The sequence below is a fragment of the Aotus nancymaae genome, unplaced genomic scaffold (genome assembly GCF_030222135.1).
Source record: "Aotus nancymaae isolate 86718 unplaced genomic scaffold, 86718_ANA_hifiasm-v0.15.2.pri h1tg000059l, whole genome shotgun sequence".
Lineage (NCBI taxonomy): Eukaryota > Metazoa > Chordata > Mammalia > Primates > Aotidae > Aotus > Aotus nancymaae.
In genome coordinates this window covers 45944835-45962284 of record NW_026988473.1, presented here as the reverse complement: position 1 = coordinate 45962284, position 17450 = coordinate 45944835, and the positions used below count along the sequence as shown (strand labels likewise).

The window sequence follows — 17450 nt, the reverse complement described above, 5'->3', positions numbered from 1 at the left end:
GTACCACTAATCAACTGCAAAATGCTAAATAATGTGCTTAGGCTGATTGAAAAATAAAAGTAATTCTTCAGTAATATCAAAACTCTTGTTCATGTGTTATTAAAAGAAAAAAGTTTTTTGGCTTAGGGATGTATGTGAGATACTGCCTTCACCCCAGGCTCAGAGATTAGACAGATATCTCTTTGCAGGTTAATAAATGCCGTGGATAATTTAAATCAGAGAAAGGAAACCACTAAGGGTCAAAATATGATGAAAAAAAATGGATCGTTTGCTTTAAAACAATTACAGAAAATGAGAAATACTCTTGTTGACTACCTAGAATTCCCTCCTGTTAGAGCTTCCACAACCGGGACTACTTCCCGCAGCCTATTTATTTCATTCATGTGAGTTGAAGAGTTTTCCAACAGCTGACCAATTTCCAGCTGATGATCCAGCAGGTCCCCTTAAGGATGTCCACTGTTTCTTCTGCTTCACCTTACAGGCATGTGAAAACTTCCTCCAGAGAAAAAAGAGTATTGCCCTTGCTTGTGTTTTCCTGTCAAGCTCCTACCCACAGCCCCTACCCTACCTTTTCCTTACAGCCACATCTCTGGGGTGTAAACTTGAAGGCCTGACCCAGCACAAGACAGCAGGGACCTTCTGATTCCCAAATCCAAGGCATTCTTATGAGGCCTTGTCCACAGCTATTTCACTTCTCAGAGTCTCTTCTGATCAAGAGCATCCCTGTCCCTCACTCCCACCAAAAACCTTCAGTCTGGGAGTGATAGCTCACGCCTGTAATCCCAGCACTTTGGATCACTTGCTAGGAATTCAAGACCAGCCTGGACAGCATAGCAAGACCCCATCTCTACAAAAAATGTAAAAAGCAGCCAAGCATAGTGGCAGGCACCAGTTGTCCCAGCTACTCAGGAAGCTGAGGCAGGAGATTCACTTGAGTCCAGGAGGTTGAGGCTGCAGTAAGCTATGTTCATGCCACTGCATTCCAGCCTAGGCAACAGAGTGAGACTCTATCTCAAAAAACAAAAACAACAAAAGACCTTCAGTGGCTCCCCAGTGGTGCAAACTTGTGGCCTACATATGGGACCAGACAGGGCCTGGCTCATCCTTTCCTCTGAACTGCCCTCCCTATATCCCATCATGCCTCTTTCCATCAGTTAGGCATGCATTTAAGAGCAGAGCATTCATTAGAAAACTTGGCTGATGATGGCTTCAACGAATAGAGGTTTATTTTTCCCGTACTACAAGAAGCCCCAGGGTAGGTGACTGCTGGTATTCTTTCAGTAGCTAAATGATGTCAGGGCCAGTGTTTCTGTGAGTCTTCTCAGCCTTTCTTCATGGTAGCAAAATGGCTGCCTTGTTCCACACATTTTATTTATAGGGGAAAGGCCATGGTGGGTCATTTATTTTTCTTATCTGGAAAGTAAAACCTCCTCAGAAGAACTTCCTTCCATCTTGCAAATTTCCCGTTATGTTATTGAGGCCACATGTGGGTCACATGTCACCCCACCAGCAGCAGGGAAGGCTGGGAAAGCAGGAACAGCACAGTCATGACTGGCATGCCTGATATTACCCCAAACAAAATGACAGCTCTGCAAGTGAGGACGATGGAGGGAATGGATGCTGGGTAGACGCCAGGACTTGCTGTGCAGTGTTCTGATTCAACAGATTATGTCACTCTCCTGTCAGGCTGGCAGCTATTTGGTATCATACAAACGATGGCTTATTCATCTTTTGCATCTCCAGGTCCTAACACAACTTTGTGGCACTTACTCTGTTAGACAAACTCATGAGTAAATGAATATCTGTCTGGTTTTAATACCTTTCACATCTAAATTAGTTCTTTTAAAACACAATCCAGTGTAATTATTTTCTTTTTTAATCGCTTTTATGATATGAAAATCAATTCCTCATTAGTTTTCCATTGGATTTGGGAAGAAGGGTAAATTTTAAAGTGCTAGAGTGATGGTATTGACAAGATATAAGATAAAAATGAGGTCTGAAGTTGAACAATGTAAGAGAAGATGGGATCATGGTAAGCTTATTATCCCTACATCAGTCTAAATTTCAAAGAGGAAATAAACTGAGCATTAAAACCAGCTTTCTTCTAGTTTTTATTAAAATCAGAACCAGGGCTTTGTAGGTGTAACTTTGTTCAATGCGAATCAAGAGCTTGAAAAATCCAGTGACCATACAAGGTTGGGAATGGATTGTAGTGTTGTTAAGAGCCTAACCAACCTCTTAGCCAGATTCCGGTAATAACCTAAGCTGCACGTGGGTGTGCAGCACTGTGTGGAGCTGACACCCCTGATTCAGGTCGAGATGTCTGCTCAGAGCAGAGAATGTTGTTTCCAAGGGCCATAGATGGTGGGCCTGCCAAGGGTCTTTTTTTGATGTGCAGCTCTACTGCAAAGTTCCTGTCCCTGGTTTTACAGATTTTCTCTGTAGAACTCCAAGTCGAACTCTTGTGCCGTTTTTCCAAGAAGTTACACCTGATCAACCTCATTTCTGCCAACACTCCCCCCACCTCCAGCTCGATCTCCATGCCATCCCAGCCAGAAATGGCCGCCCTCCTTTGAGTTACCATAGCACTTGTAGATGATTCTTTGATTGGGATTTTAACAGATTTGTGTTCTGAGAGTCACTGGGGTATGTTCTGTCATAGAAAGTGTCGGAGTTTCTTTTGAACGGCATAATCTGGCTTTCATTAACTTCATTGCACCATTTTGTATCCAGATTCAAGCCCAGTGAATTATATCAATGTCAGTATCATGGTTGTACAATTATACTAAGTTTTGCAAAGTGTCACCATTGGAAGAAACCAGGCAGAGTACAATCTGTTTGCATTTTGTACAACTATATATATATGAATCTACAATATCAATAAAAATTTTAAAAAATAAAAAAAATCTTATCCCCATCTTTTGCATCAATCCTAGCACTGCTATTTCTCCCTCTAGTCATTGGGGTTCGTACCTAGGGAGTCAGTTCACTTACCTCCCTCTATCTCAGTTTTCTCACCTGTAAAACAGGGATAATAGTAGTGCCTTCCTCTTGAGGTTGTTGGGGGGATTAAATGTGTTAATATTTGTGAAGCAGATAGGAAAGTATCTTGTTAGACACTGTTAAATAAACAATAAATAAATAAAATATCTTATGTTCAACTTTCTCTTTCTGCCCTACATCCAACAAGTTACTAAGTCCTGATGAATTTTCCTACCACGTGTCTCATAGAGTCTCTATTTTCCGTGCCCCTCTCTCAATTCAGACCTTCAGAGCCGCCACCATCTCCTCCTCTGAAGCCTTGCCATTGTGAAGTCAGTCACTTCACCTCTGCCTCCCATGGTTCCTCCATTATCATGTTCCACATTGATCTCCAATTTCCTTTTTCTGTTTCTCTCTTTTCACCCACTGGAATAGGAGCTCCTCACTGGAAGACATCATTTCTTATTCCTCTCTGAAGTTTCAGCTCCTAATAACATAGTGCCCGGCACAAAATGAGTGCTCGGAATATGTTTTCTGAGTGAATGATAATTAATCAGGAATAATCTCATGGCAGCTACTGGAACTGCTTTTTTGCCATCATGGTAGATGACCTCTGAATCTATAGCTTTGTAACTTCAAGCAGAGATTGCAGCCTTACCCTTGAATAGTCATGGGGTTCTTAAGAGTCTTGTAGATAGAGTCCTGCAGATAAGTGTTCTCTTTTCTTCTTCCATGGGCACACTGTCATGGGCTTCCAGGATACTTGTTAACTCTTGGACTTATCTCCATTTCTTGAGACCCATCTAAAGCCATATACAAGACTGGTGAGTGTGCATCCTGGCATGCACACAGCCTTTGGATAAATGTGTGGCCATGGTTCAGTTAGCCCCTGGCATCCTTGTGAAGTAAAATAAGGGAGACAGCCTCAGCATCTGATATTATCATTGCAGTGACTTCAATATTTGATTCCTGGGTCATCCCGCAGTTAATTTTTTCCTTGGTGGATGAGAATAAATGTTACTGGTTATAAACTGGACCAACTCCATGGAAAACGTTACTGAGATCATAGAGAAATTTTATAAAGTATTTCAAGAAATGTTCAGTAATAAAGATTTTACTGGAATTGGGAAGAAAGCTGGCAAAAATAGTCTAGAGACCACAAACCCAACCTTCATTTTGGCAATTTATTGTCTCTGTCTGAAGCAGCTGACCAAGGTAATACCCTCACTCCTCCTTCCACAAGCAAAGAAACAGACCTGACATCAATCATAATAACTACTATTTATTAAGTACTTATTATGTGCCAGGTACTTTGTTAGAGGTTGGTGACTTAATGGCAGCAATAATAATGACCACCACATACTGGATATTTACTGTGAGCAACACAGTGCAGTAGGAACTTACATGAGTTGTCTCTACACGGCAGTGACTCATTCCCTGAGGATCCAGGTATATTTTTTTAAATCATTTCATGACTTGATCTCTTCCAAGTACTTCAGTTTCTAAGATCTCTCTCTCCCTGGGAATAGGGATCCCAGCCCCTTTTAGCACTAGACAGCAAACCCACAACTTACCAACCTCTAACTTCACCCCAACAGGCAAATTCCCCAGGAAAATGAACAGTAAATGAATAAACCCTCCAGACAGAAAAGGGCTGAGCCCCTAAGAGAGTCAGGATGGCATTTTTGGAAATGTTCACTTCAGGTTGAAAAGAAAACTTTTGAAATGATTAGTGAGTTATTTAGAACCTCAATATTCTAAAGTTTGAGAAGCTAACATACTGAGAAATTTAATTTAGATTTCCTTAACGTGCTCTCTCGTGATAAGAGAGCATTCAGTATATAAATGCTATGCAACAGTACTGCCAAATTGCAACACAGAATGGGAGAAATTTGTCATTTTGAAATGCTAAGGGAGTTCTTACTAACAGCTTTCTCATCTTGTAAAGCTATTATTTTTCTGAACGATAATATGATTTATAAACCTCAGCTGAGTTTTATGGTTTTGATGGGAACAGACTCAAAGTAAAATGCATTTTCTCAGAATATAAAATTCTCTCAGGAGTTGACCAAATGAGGAATAAAAAGAAACTCTGCAACCAAGTGTACTCTGCTAGCATGTCTATAGGTGAATGCTGGTCTTCCTTGGAGTTCTGGGCTGGGTTAGACTCTCATTCTCTCTCTGCACACTTTCGCTGGGTGACATCAGCCACTCCAAGTGCTTCGACTCTTACCCAGGCCAGCAACTCCCACATCCACAATCCCATTCCCTCACATCTCTGCAGAGTTACAATGCCCTATGTCTAACTACCCACTAGACTGACCACCATCACATCCTAAGCCACATTAACCTCAGATTCTCTCCTGTCCCCAAACCCTGCTTCTTCTCCTAGGACATTAGTAGGAGAATGATACTAACATTTAGAGAAATAAGTAAGGTACGAATCTTGGAATCTAGCACAGGAGACAGAAAAGTGAGTAGGCAGTAAAGTGAATAGGCAGTAACAGTACTCTTAGGGAGGATAAATGAAATTCAAACATAATCTAACTTTTTTTTTTTTTTGAGACAGAGTCTCCCTCTGTCATCCAAGCTGGAGTACAGTGGCACGATCTTGGCTCATGGCAACCTCCTCCTCCTGAGTTCAAGCGATTCTCCTGCCTCAGACTCTCAAGTAGCTGGGATTACAGGCATGGGCCACCTCACCCGGCTAATTTTTCTATTTTTAGTAGAGATGGTGTTTCGTCATCTTGGCCAGGCTGGTCTCGAACTCCTGACCTCAAGTGATCCACCCATTTTGGTCTCCCAAAGTGCTGGGATTACCAGTTTGAGCCACAGCAGCTGGCCCCATAATCTAACATTTTGCTGCGGAATATTGATGTATTTGATTATAGGGGTATTAATGGTATTTGTATATTCTTTCTGATACCTAAAAATTTCTGAATTCAAAAACACATCCAGACCAAGGGTTTTGGATGAAAAATTTGAGGACCTGTCATGTATAAAGCATAAGTTATATAAGGTAATAATATACATAAAATGCCTCCTTAGTGCAGACTAGCATGTAGTAAGGGCTCAGAAATGACAACAATTATTAAAAAGAGGGAATTGGCTGCCTTAGACTTTATAGAACATTGAGGAAGCTGAGACATCTTAAAGGAAATACATGTTTTCCATCTCCAGTCCCCCCAAATTTTTATAATCATATATTTCAAAAATTGGAGGGTAATTACTTTTCTATGCATGATCATGCTTTTAAGTTATAGGCTTTGCCATTACCGCCCTTTTACAGTAAGAGGAAGAAGATTCAGAGTATTTATTACAGAGGCAAGCAAAGGCCGGCATGGGTGATTCTGGGAGAGGAAGCAGCGGAAGCAAAGGCCTGGTCGAGTGGAAGAGGTGTTGACACAAAGAGAATAAACATCCAAAGTCCGCAACCCAGGAAGCTTGGCAAAAAGTGATGATAGCTGAAGGCGGGACATCTTTGGGGAAAATTATAAAGAGCCTTGAATGTGATGTTTGTATTTTATCCTGTAGATGACTGATTTTCAGATGATTTTAGCAAGAGAGCTTTATGGAATCAAAATTTGATTTTGATGGGAGCTCCATCCACTGCAGCCACACACCAACTGGTTTCTACTGTGTCCCAAGTGCTCCTTTAAAAGAGCAGATCTTATCATCTCAGTCCTCCAGGCACACTCTTCAAAGATATCTCATTAAAGTTGGAGTGAAATGCCATCTCCCTGCAGGCTCTGGGTAATGTGGCCCTACCCACCTTCCCAGCTCATCTCATACAGGTTGAGTATTCCTCATCCGAAGTGCTTGAGACCAGAAATGTTTTGGATTTGCGATTTTTTTTTCAGATTTTGGAATATTTGCATATACACAATGAGATATCTTGGGATGGGACCCAAGTCTAAACACAAAATTCATGTACGTTTCAAACACATACATGAATAGGCATGTATATATATATATATAGCCTGAAGGTAATGTTATACATTCTTCTTAATAATTTTGTGCATAAAACAAGTTTGTGTTTTACACAAACATTGAGCCATAAGAAAGCAAAGCTGTCACCACTGCAGCCTGCCATGTGGACAGTTTGTGGTTGTTTGGCATCACCATCATTCCTAACTCTAAATTTATGTGCTATCAATACATGTTTTAATGTGACCTGATACATGAGGTCAGGCGTGGAATTTTCCACTGTAGTGTCATGCCAGCATCCGAAAAGTTTTGGATTTTGGAGCATTTCAGATTTTGGATTTTCAGATTAGGCCTGTATAACCTGTACTACCTCCCTGACTTACCACTCGTAGGTCCTCTCATAAGTCCATGTCCCTCCCCTCCTGAAGAACTTTATAAGGGATGCCCTCTCTCTGCCTCCTCCCTTCCACTTGCCTAGTTAGCTCTTAGTTCGCTCTTTCAAACCACAGCTCTGCCACCCTTTTTCGGGGGAGGGTTTCCCAGCATGGTCAGGACACTCTATTCTATGCTCTCCTGCACTCTGTGGACTTCCTTGCAGCCTTTAATCAAGGTTGTGTTAAATGATCAGCTGCAGGTTTGGTTGTTTGATTCTTTCTCCTTCTATGCTGTAAACTTTGAGAATGGGAAGTATGGCCCCATCTGGCTTGTTTATGACAGCGTCCTGGCACCTCCCTCAGGCCCCTAAGCAGACCACCATTTGTTGAAAATACACCAGTAAATAGAACAGGAAGACAAACTGGGAAAGAGGCTGTTGTGGTTGAAATTAGGATGGAGACTTTGGTTGAAGCAGGAATGTGGGGCCTGGGGTACTTCCCACCAAGCCTGCCCCTTCCCCTCCGCAGGGGTCCTGGAGGCACAGAGTAGAAAACACTGAAAAGCACTGTTGGAGATGATGGGATGCCCTGACTAACGAAAGACTTCGTTATTTGGCTTTGGGGTGGGGAAAACTGTTTTTCTCTGGGCCTGAGGAAACTTTCTTTTGCATCGTGGTCAAAAGAATGATCAAAGTAGCTTTGTGTAGACAGGAAGCATATTTCATTCATTTATTTCAACATCTTGTCTCTCTTGGTTAAGGAATTACTGTAAAAGACATTGTAAGCTAGTCAGAATTGTATTCTTTTGTGCAAGACTGGATATAGAGTAGACGTTTCTTTGGAAAGTCATCCTGGCCTAGGTCCAGACCATCAGGAAGATTGCCTCCATCTCTGTGGTTCCATGCACACATGGCCCCATTCCTGGGTCTGGGATCATGTGAGACAGTGCAGATCATGTGACTCTAACATTCCTTCAGTGTAGTCAGCTATAATAGAGTCAGGGGATCCCTGTATCTGTTAAATAGGGTGAATGGAAGTGAAAATTACCTTTTGACTGAGTAGCATTGCTGAAGAATATCAATAGAAGTGGCCCAAGATCCTTTCGCATTTTCTCAGTTTTAAATGTTGAAAACTTTCAAATTACTGGAACTTTGGGTTTCAGGATTCAGTCTCTTCAAGGCCAGCTGAAAATAAATAAGAGTGGGTCAAAATAAAAGAAGCATGTCTATGCAATCCCAGATTAAAGCAAAAATATGTGCTGGCCAAAAGTAAGTCATTTTTCAACCTCAAAATATTTTTTCCAAATTCTAAGATCCTGCATTTGACATGTTTAAGAGGGAGATATAACAGCTGAAGTTGTCTTTGTTCAGAATGTAGGAGACAGTTTTGTCTAGACTTTCAAGAAAGATATAGAATGACATTTTCAGAACAAATCAAAACGTATTTTTAAATTCCTTTTCCCCCTTCACAAAGAGGATTTGACATGCTTCTGTGATTTCAATTTGGTTGATCTATAAATGGCCTCAATAGTTTAACATGAAAAGCAGAGTAAAATGAACCATTGAGAAAAGTTATTAAAATACTGTTAGTTCACTTTCTTACCTTCACAATAACCTCACCACCAAAAATAATTTAGTAACTAACATTAAATGGAGTGGTTTCTAGATAGGTGTTAATCTCTTGACATACATTTTCCAACTTAGTTCTCACCACAATCCATAAAGCAGGTATTGCTGTTATGTTAATTTTCTTACAAAGAAACTGAGACACAGGGAGTTGGGATGATTCACTCAAACCCATAAAGCCAAGCAGGGACCAGGTCTGACTGATCCCCCAAACCTGCCTTCCTGTCCTCCTCACCACTGTGCCTGGGTCTTCTTTCTCCACAGGGCCAGCATCGTACAAAAACGTATTATTTACTTTCAAGATGAGGGCTCTCTGACCAAGAAACTTTGTGAACAAGGTAAGACACTGGCGTTGGGGGGGGGGGGGTGGGGGGCGGGAGAAGGGGGAGGGACAGATACGTGGAAGGCAGCTCCTCCTGCACAAGTCTCCTGCTGCAGAAGGCCACTGGGCTTCGTGAGTTCCTCTGGGTTCTTGCTTTCTCATGTAGCACTGATTTTTAATCTGGCTGTGTGCTGTGGATAATTGGATCCGCCTTAAGCTCTAATTACTCAGCTTGATTCCCTGGGTAGGAGATAATGTACCTTATATTGGTGTCATCTTCTTATTTTTGTGAAACAGTGATTATTCTGAAGAGGTTCCTTGGAATAATTCACAGGACTTAATTAAGGAATGTACAATTGTGTACCTTTAAAAAGTCTATAATGGTTCTTTGGAAAAAGTGCCCAGCAGGATCTTGTGTGGCACCCAGACAATATGGGGGGATTCTCTCCAGAGAAGACCAGCAGGGGATGGGGATGCCAAGAGGGCATTGACCTTGTGAGATCACCACATTCAAGGATCTAGTCTTTACATTTGCAAGTTCATCAACCCCCCTCTCCTTAGGTTGAAGGTATTCTAACAAAGCACATAGAGACTAACTAGGCTGGGGAGGATAAAGCAGAGGCCTGAGTTTAAACCAGGCCCAGGTTTGAATCTGCCTCTGCCCTTTCTAGCCATGTGACTTAAACAGATAAAATAGTACAGTACCTCATTGACACATAATAAATGTTATCTATAGAATAGATAGCTGTTATCTGTATCTGAAAGCTTATTCATTAATCTGTAAAAAAAGAATTCAGACCTTAAACATCTGAATGTTTTTAGAAGTTACTACATAACTAAATAAAAATAAAAATATTCTATATTTATGCAGCATAGCTATCTCATTCTATTTATTTTTGCAGAATTTTTATTTGCATTTAGAGCAATTAGTCTTTTGAGAAGAAATAATCCTCTCCAACTACAGCAAATTATAAGCTATTAAGAAAAAGAAAGATTAATAAAGGTCTTCTGGGAAAACAATAATAATAGCTAATAATTTTTTAGTGCTTTGCTACATGCCAAGAACTATTCAAAGCACTTTATATATATTAATTTTGTAATCTGCACAACAGCCCTATATGGTAAAGATTATTATTTTTATTTTATAGATGAGGAGCCTGACACAAGAAATTTAAATAGTTTTCTCAGCATCATAGAGCTAGTGGTGGAAGGCAGGGTTTGAAGTTAGGAGCCAGTGCCGTTAACCATTGCTTTTTATCAAAACAACTTCTTCTAGTTCAATAGTTCTTATCATTGCCTTTGACAGATCAATGCATTGTCCCCCTGTAGATGAGCTGAGCAGAAACTAGGTCCCCTATTTGGGATTGCTTGGAGAACATGGCAATAGCCATGTCGGATGCCTTGCATTAGGGTCATACCTCCCAGAGGGGCTGGAGAGCTGGAATTTGCAGTCCAGAGAGCCCACCATTAGCTTCCAGAAGGGCACCACCACATGTGGCTTCTGAGGCTTTTCTTTTTTTGTGTTCAGCTGCTTGCAAATTCACTCAACCTTTCTCTAAATGGAGCATCTCCACTTATTAAGCTCTTGGTTCCTCAGTGACAGTCTCATCCCTGCTATAGTTCTGTGCGATTAGATCCAGGTGCTGTCGTGGAGTTGTAGGTGTTTTGGATCACATATTTAGAAGACACCTCTAGGTCTTCTCTCACAGGCATTGTGGTATGATTTTGTTAGTTTGACTGTCAGGGGACAGCCTTATTTCCAGGAGCTGAGGGTTCTTAGGAGACACTTCCCTGACACCCCCATGTTCTGACAGCAATCATTAACTAATGGACACTTCCCAAAGTCTCAATGCTTGTGTGAAGCCTTGTCTGAGCTGTGAATATGCTAAAATAATCTAGATACAGTGTCAATAAAGTGGCATGGCAAATCTCTATTTAGTTCTCACTTGTGAGACAGAGAGCCTATCAAAGTAACTAATCATGCATCTGTATGCAAAGACCACTTGTCAATGGCAACTTAATGGACACAAAAAAAAAAAGCCCAGCAGGACCTGGGCTGTAGGATGATTAGGTGTCCTTGTAGATGCTCCCCAGAAATGGCAGACCCACGAGGAAATTCATCAGTTAGCAAAGGGAATCAGGAAGCACGTTAAGAAAATGTAAAAGTAGAACAAAGGGACTTCTTAAAATGTGTATGCTCAATTATCGCTAGCTCTTTCATTAAGGTCTCTATATTCTTTGCTTTCTTGTTGAGTCCAATCAAATCTATCAAGGAAGGGGAGAGAAAAACTTGTATTTATTATTTTCCCCTAATTTAAGTCATTAGTCCATAGGGAAAAAATTAAGAGCTGCACAGATTAAAAGCAAAGGCAATCAATACTTTTAAAAAGCAAGTTAAACAATAAATTACTTCCAATTAAGAACAGAGAAACAAAATATTCAAAAAAGTGACCTACAACAAACATATGCATACACATACTTTATTTTTAATTTTTTAATTTTTTTGAGACAGAGTTTTACTCTGTCACCCCGGCTGGAGTGCAGTGGCGTGACCTCGGCTCACTGCAACCTCCACCTCTCAGATCAAGCAATTCTCCTGCCTCAGCCTCCCAAGTAGTTGGGATTATAGGCACATGCCACCATGCCCGGCTAATTTTTGTATTTTTAGTAGAGATGGGGTTTCATCTCTACTAAAGATGGAAAGATCTCTGTCTCACAAATAAGAACTAAATAGAGATTTGCCATGTTGGCCAGGCTGATCTGGAGCTCCTGATCTCAAGTGATTCACCCACCTCTGCTTCCCAAAGTGCTGGGATTACAGGCATGAGCCACCATGCCCGGCCCTGCATACACATACTTTAATACCATGTCACTAACAAAGGAAAGAGACAAAAAGAAGGAAAAATGAAGGGAAACACAGGGAAAGGTGGAAAACGTCAATGGAAAAGAAATAATGAGAAAAAAAAGAAAAAGGCAAGAGAAAGAATACAGAAAGAGAGTTGCAAAAGGAAGCCAGTGGATTTAGAGTAAAAATGGGGAGAGAGGGCAGCTCTGGAGATGCTCCATAGCCTGAAATTACTCATGATTGGTAGACCCTGCTGTGGTTAGGAGTAAGTGGACGATTCTTATCACTGCCCTTTGAAAGCCTGGTTTACTTTCAATAGCTTTTCCTCAGTAGGAAAACAGTATGTCTGTTTTTATTTTCAAACTTAAAAATTTATTTTTCAAATAGAAACTTAAAAATTTATTTTTCAAATGGAAGCTTATTTTCCTTTGAAAATCCAAAACGTTTATTATAAGTGCATTCCTTTGAACCCTAAGTTTACCACTTCTATCTGAAAGTCCTTTGATAAGGCAAAGCTACTAGTTGGCCTCTTTTGGTTTTTGCTGCCTCATTTAATAGCCCCTAGTAGTTACAACTGAAACCTCACCATGTATCTCTGATTTAGAAATCCTGGAACTATGTAGGGAGCCATTTTTTTTTTTTTTTTTTGAGACAGAGTCTCCTTCAGGCGCCAGGCTGAAGTGCAGTGGCATGATCTCTGCTCACTGCAACTTCCGCTTCCCAGGTTCAAGCAATTTTCTTGCCTCAGCCTCCCTAGTAGCTGGGACTATAGGCGCACACCACCACAACCAGCTAATTTTTGTATTTTAGTAGAGACGGGGTTTCACTATGTTGGCCAGGATGTTCTTGATTCTTGACCTCATGATCTGCCCACCTTGGCCTCCCAAAGTGCTGGGACTACAGGTGTGAGCCACCGTGCCTGGCCTGGGAGCCAGTTTTTTTAATGCATCTTTCTTCATTTGAAAAAAGCCACACAGAAACAATAAAAACGTTTTCTTTCATTGCTATCTATGTAGACCTATCCAGAGGAGGTCTTTCCTGGAGTAATGTAGCACAGAGATTAAGGGCATGAGCTCTGGACCCAAAAAGACCTGGCCTCCAGTTCTGCCTGCCCTATTCACTAATCCTGTGACCTTGAGCAGGTTACCTAATCTGCCTCAATTTACTGATCTGTAAAATGGGGAGAGCAAAAGTACTTATCTTCTAGCATTGTTAGGATCAAATGAGACAATATATGGAAATAAATCAACACATAAAAGGACTCAGTATTTTGTATTTATTATTATGATGTCTCATCCTTTTGTCTATACCGTACAACCTAGAATTCACTTTTATCCATCACGGATTTTATATATTTTAACCAAATCAACCCTGTAAATTCCAAAAGAAAGTCTTATAAAATGCTCTTCCTAACGCTCACAATGATTTTAATATTCTTTGTCACTGCTCTTTGTATAATATTTAAGAATAAATGTCCAACTGCAAAGAAAAAAACCATTTATGTTAATACTACTAGAGGAACTAAAAAAAAAGCAATTGAAGCAAGTTGCATCCGTAGTCATTGTTTTCATCTTGCAGGAAGCAGAACATACTAAAAGCAACAATGTGCAGCTAGAGATGTGGGTTTGACAATCGGAAATACTGAATTTATTCATGTAATCTCTCTTTCCCCACTTATCAGCTGTTCACAGCTAAAAATGAGGGCCGAGAGGGAATCTTAAGTTTTTCCTGGCTGCTTCTATACCCAGAAGTACAGTAAACCTGAGCTTATGAACACATTTCTGTCCCCCACCCCTTCCAGTGAAGTCTCTGAAAGCGTGATAAGAAGTGACATGATTATATATGCATGCATTTTTTTTTTCATTTCAGTAGTTCTTTATGTCTCTCCATTTATTTTCACTTTTCTACTTCAAAGTCATTCCTTCTGGTCCTGTCATTTTGGTCCCAGAGAATATTTCCTAGAGAAAGAACACACATGTATTCCTCTTAAAATTTGTTAGAGAAATCCTGTTGTGGGAGGGGAGGAGAAGGAGACCAGGATCCAGAAAGGATGATTGAATAATTTTTACCCCTGATTTTTCAACAGAGCCCCCATCTTAAATATTCTCAAATAGCCTATCGGTTGTTGTTCCCACAGATCTTGCCAAGTTATTAGAGGAAAAGCTCTGAATTTTTTTTTTCAAAAGATTACCATATTTAGAGACATACAAAATCCTTTATTGTCCAAGTACTGATATGGTTCTAAGTCTTATTAACTAATGAAAACTGCATCTTCTTTTCCGAAGAGCTGAGGATAAGATGATGGCACCACCTTATACACAGCCCACATTTATTTTCTAACGTGGTGACTTTTCTGACTGTTTCAGATTCCACATTTGATGGGGTGACTGACAAACCCATCTTAGACTGCTGTGCCTGTGGGACTGCCAAGTACAGACTCACATTTTATGGGAATTGGTCCGAGAAGACACACCCAAAGGATTACCCTCGTGAGTAGAGTGGCTACTCTGTGGTTTGGGGAAAAGCACATTATCAAAGTTCTATCTGGTTGTGGGGCACACTAGCTGCAGCATGTCAGATCTGCTCTCAGCTGGTTCATGAAATGCACATTCCAAGTACATATATTCATCAAGACAGGCAGACATTATACGGGTACGCGTTCAGCTTCTTTGCATAGTATTGTGCTTTCTTATTTGTGATTTTTAAAAATATTCCTGAAGTCATGCTGCTTATCTTCAGGTCAGGCATTTGGTAACCTCAATCCCCATGGAATGACCCTGTCCATGAATTCCATGACAGACTTGCTAGAAATAGCTGGCAAAAGGGACCTGCTCTTGATTCTACAGGTCAAGGTGAACAAATACTCTACTATCTAGGTGTTAGTAATTAGTCAGTATGCCCTTTTTCTACTGACTTCAGATGTCACCTTGAAATCCCTTCATGAGGGGCAAGCCACAGTGGCTCAAGCCTGTACTCCCAGTGCTTTGGGAGGCTGATGTGGGAGGATCGTTTGAGGCCAGGAGTTAGAGACCAGCCTAGGCAACACAGCAAAATTTTAAATTAGCTAGGCATGGTGGTGCATGCCTATAGTCCTAGCTACTCAGGAGGCTTAGGCAGGAGGCCCTTAAGTCCAGGAGCTTAAGGTTGCAGTGAGTCATGATCACACCACTGCACTCCAGCCTGGGCAACAGAGCAAGACTCTGACTCAAAAACAAAAACAAAAACAAAAACAAATTCTTTCATGACACTGTTATCAAGATAGCCAATACAAAGCCATGAGAGTTATCAGGAGACCCCAAACTTACCATTTTTAAGTAGATCCTACTAATTCCCCTTTGTCATATAATTGTCTCAACAAATGCCTAACGTGTCAGGCTCTGTGCTCAGCTCTAGAGTTGTAATAGTGACCATATTCTCGAGCCACTCAGCGAGACACAGACACTAACCAAATAGTCATACAGAAAAATATGAAGACTATAAGGAAAGTGGACTTAGTGTGAACCAAGGATTTTTACGTATGTTATAGTGTTTAATCCTCAAAGTAATATGTTTTTGTGGATATGCTTACTGGGGATCAGAGAGATTTCATGATTTGCCCACGGTCAGATGTAAGTAACGGATCCCAGATCCAAAGGGGTTTGTCAGGCTCCTAGGCCTGCCTTTTGTTTGGGTTGCATGTTGCCCACTCTCTCTGTGGGTGGCAGGATGTCCATGTGTGGCACTGAGCCTGTTTTTTCTGCTGTTTTGTTCTTGTGCATTTTACTTTGGAGTTACCACACTTCAGAAAGAACAGTAGGAATGGGAGAGAGAGATTAAAAAGAGGGATTTGGCTCAGGTCCCAAAAGAAAGGGGGAGAAAAGGGCACATGATTGGGACTTAAGAAGACTCAGACCAGACCAGAACCTCCATGATCCCCACACAGCCCACCCAGAGGGGACTCTGACATTAGTTGGCAAATCAAGAGCTCTATTGTTTAATGTTACCACATGCAATCAAGGCTTGGGATCTTAGAAACCTCTTTCTAGTTCATGCTTCTGACTCTGGGATTCAGCCTGACCTGCATCAGCTGTGTGGGAGACCTGTGTGAACAAACCTGGACTCTCTGCCCGGGGGAAAGAAAACGCTTGGAACAAGCATGATGGAAAAAACTTCCTCTGGCCTCTCCTATCCGCTAACCAGAGGAAATAAAATGTTATGGGCCCATTACTCATCTTTTGTGATCCTAAGAAGCTTCTTGACCTTTTCTATTCTGCCTCTGTCATTTCCCAGAATTTAAGGAGGAGATGAAAAAAAAAACATTGTTTTTGGGTCTTTTGGCCAAATCAAGTACAAATCTATACAGAATTTCTGTGGTGGTGTTCAGAGTTTCTTAATAAATATGGCAGATGTGTGTTCCAGATGTTCTAGGATTGTTCCATTGTCAGACGTTATGTCTGATAGCAGATTGTATCCTGATTTTTTCTTAGAAAAATCATGGTCACTGTGAACTGACTGAATAGCCCTTAACATTATCATACTGCAATTATTTCTTTTAAAGTCGGTCTTTCTCACCAGACTGAGAAGTCCACCAGGACCAAAGTGATGACATGCTTATCTTTGATTCTTAGTGCCTGGTGCCTTCCCAAGCACTATGTACTGATTGTTGAACTAGGAATGGCATTCATTATGACCTGGGAAGCAGATGTCTAGCCTTCACCTAGTCATGATGGGCAGTACTGAGGAGAGTGTGGACCAAACCTTCCATGGAGAAAAAGGAGTGAACACTCAGGGAGACTGGAGCCATTTAAAAGGGCACAGGGAGAAACTAATTAGGACCTTGAAAATTTCATGTTCTCAAAAGTTATTTCTATCAATCTTAGATAATAGATGAATTTCCTTTTGCCAGTGCAGAGGTGCTGCTGTCTTGATAACTAATCTCCGTCATCGTGTCCAGAGAAGCTTCTCCACAACAGTGCAAACTGACAAATGCCAAACTCCCTGTCCTTTATTAATTAGTTATCCAAAACACTGCTTTCTCTGCAGTGATCTTAGTAAGACAGTGGTCTCAAGATTTTAAATCTCAGGACCCCTTTTACATGCTTAAAAAATCTTTGAGGATCCTAACATAAGTGATTTATATGGGTCATAGCCATCAATGTTCACTATATCAAAAATTAAAACAGAAATTTAAAAATATTTATTTTAAAAATAAACCTAGTAAATTAAAAATAGTAAACTCATGACAGTTTAACATAAAGAACATATTCTCTGAAAATACCTATATTGTTCAAAACAAAATAAGTGTGGTGAAAAAAAAATCAATGTTTTACATTTTTGCAACTGTCTTTGCTGTCTGGCTTAATAGAAGACACCTGGATTCCCATTTGCCTTTGTTT

At 40.7% G+C, this 17450-nt stretch overlaps 1 protein-coding gene across 3 annotated transcripts in view; it reads left to right on the top strand.

Annotated features, from left to right (window-relative positions):
* The window catches only part of SPON1 (spondin 1), a 290944-nt gene that overhangs the window by 108478 nt on the left and 165016 nt on the right, over nucleotides 1-17450 (top strand). For all 3 annotated transcript variants that reach the window (XM_012456606.3, XM_064365153.1, XM_064365154.1), the window contains exons 4-5: nucleotides 9173-9246; nucleotides 14442-14564. In XM_012456606.3, coding sequence (XP_012312029.2) covers nucleotides 9173-9246; nucleotides 14442-14564 — 197 coding nt within the window. The remainder of the gene's footprint in view (nucleotides 1-9172; nucleotides 9247-14441; nucleotides 14565-17450) is intronic.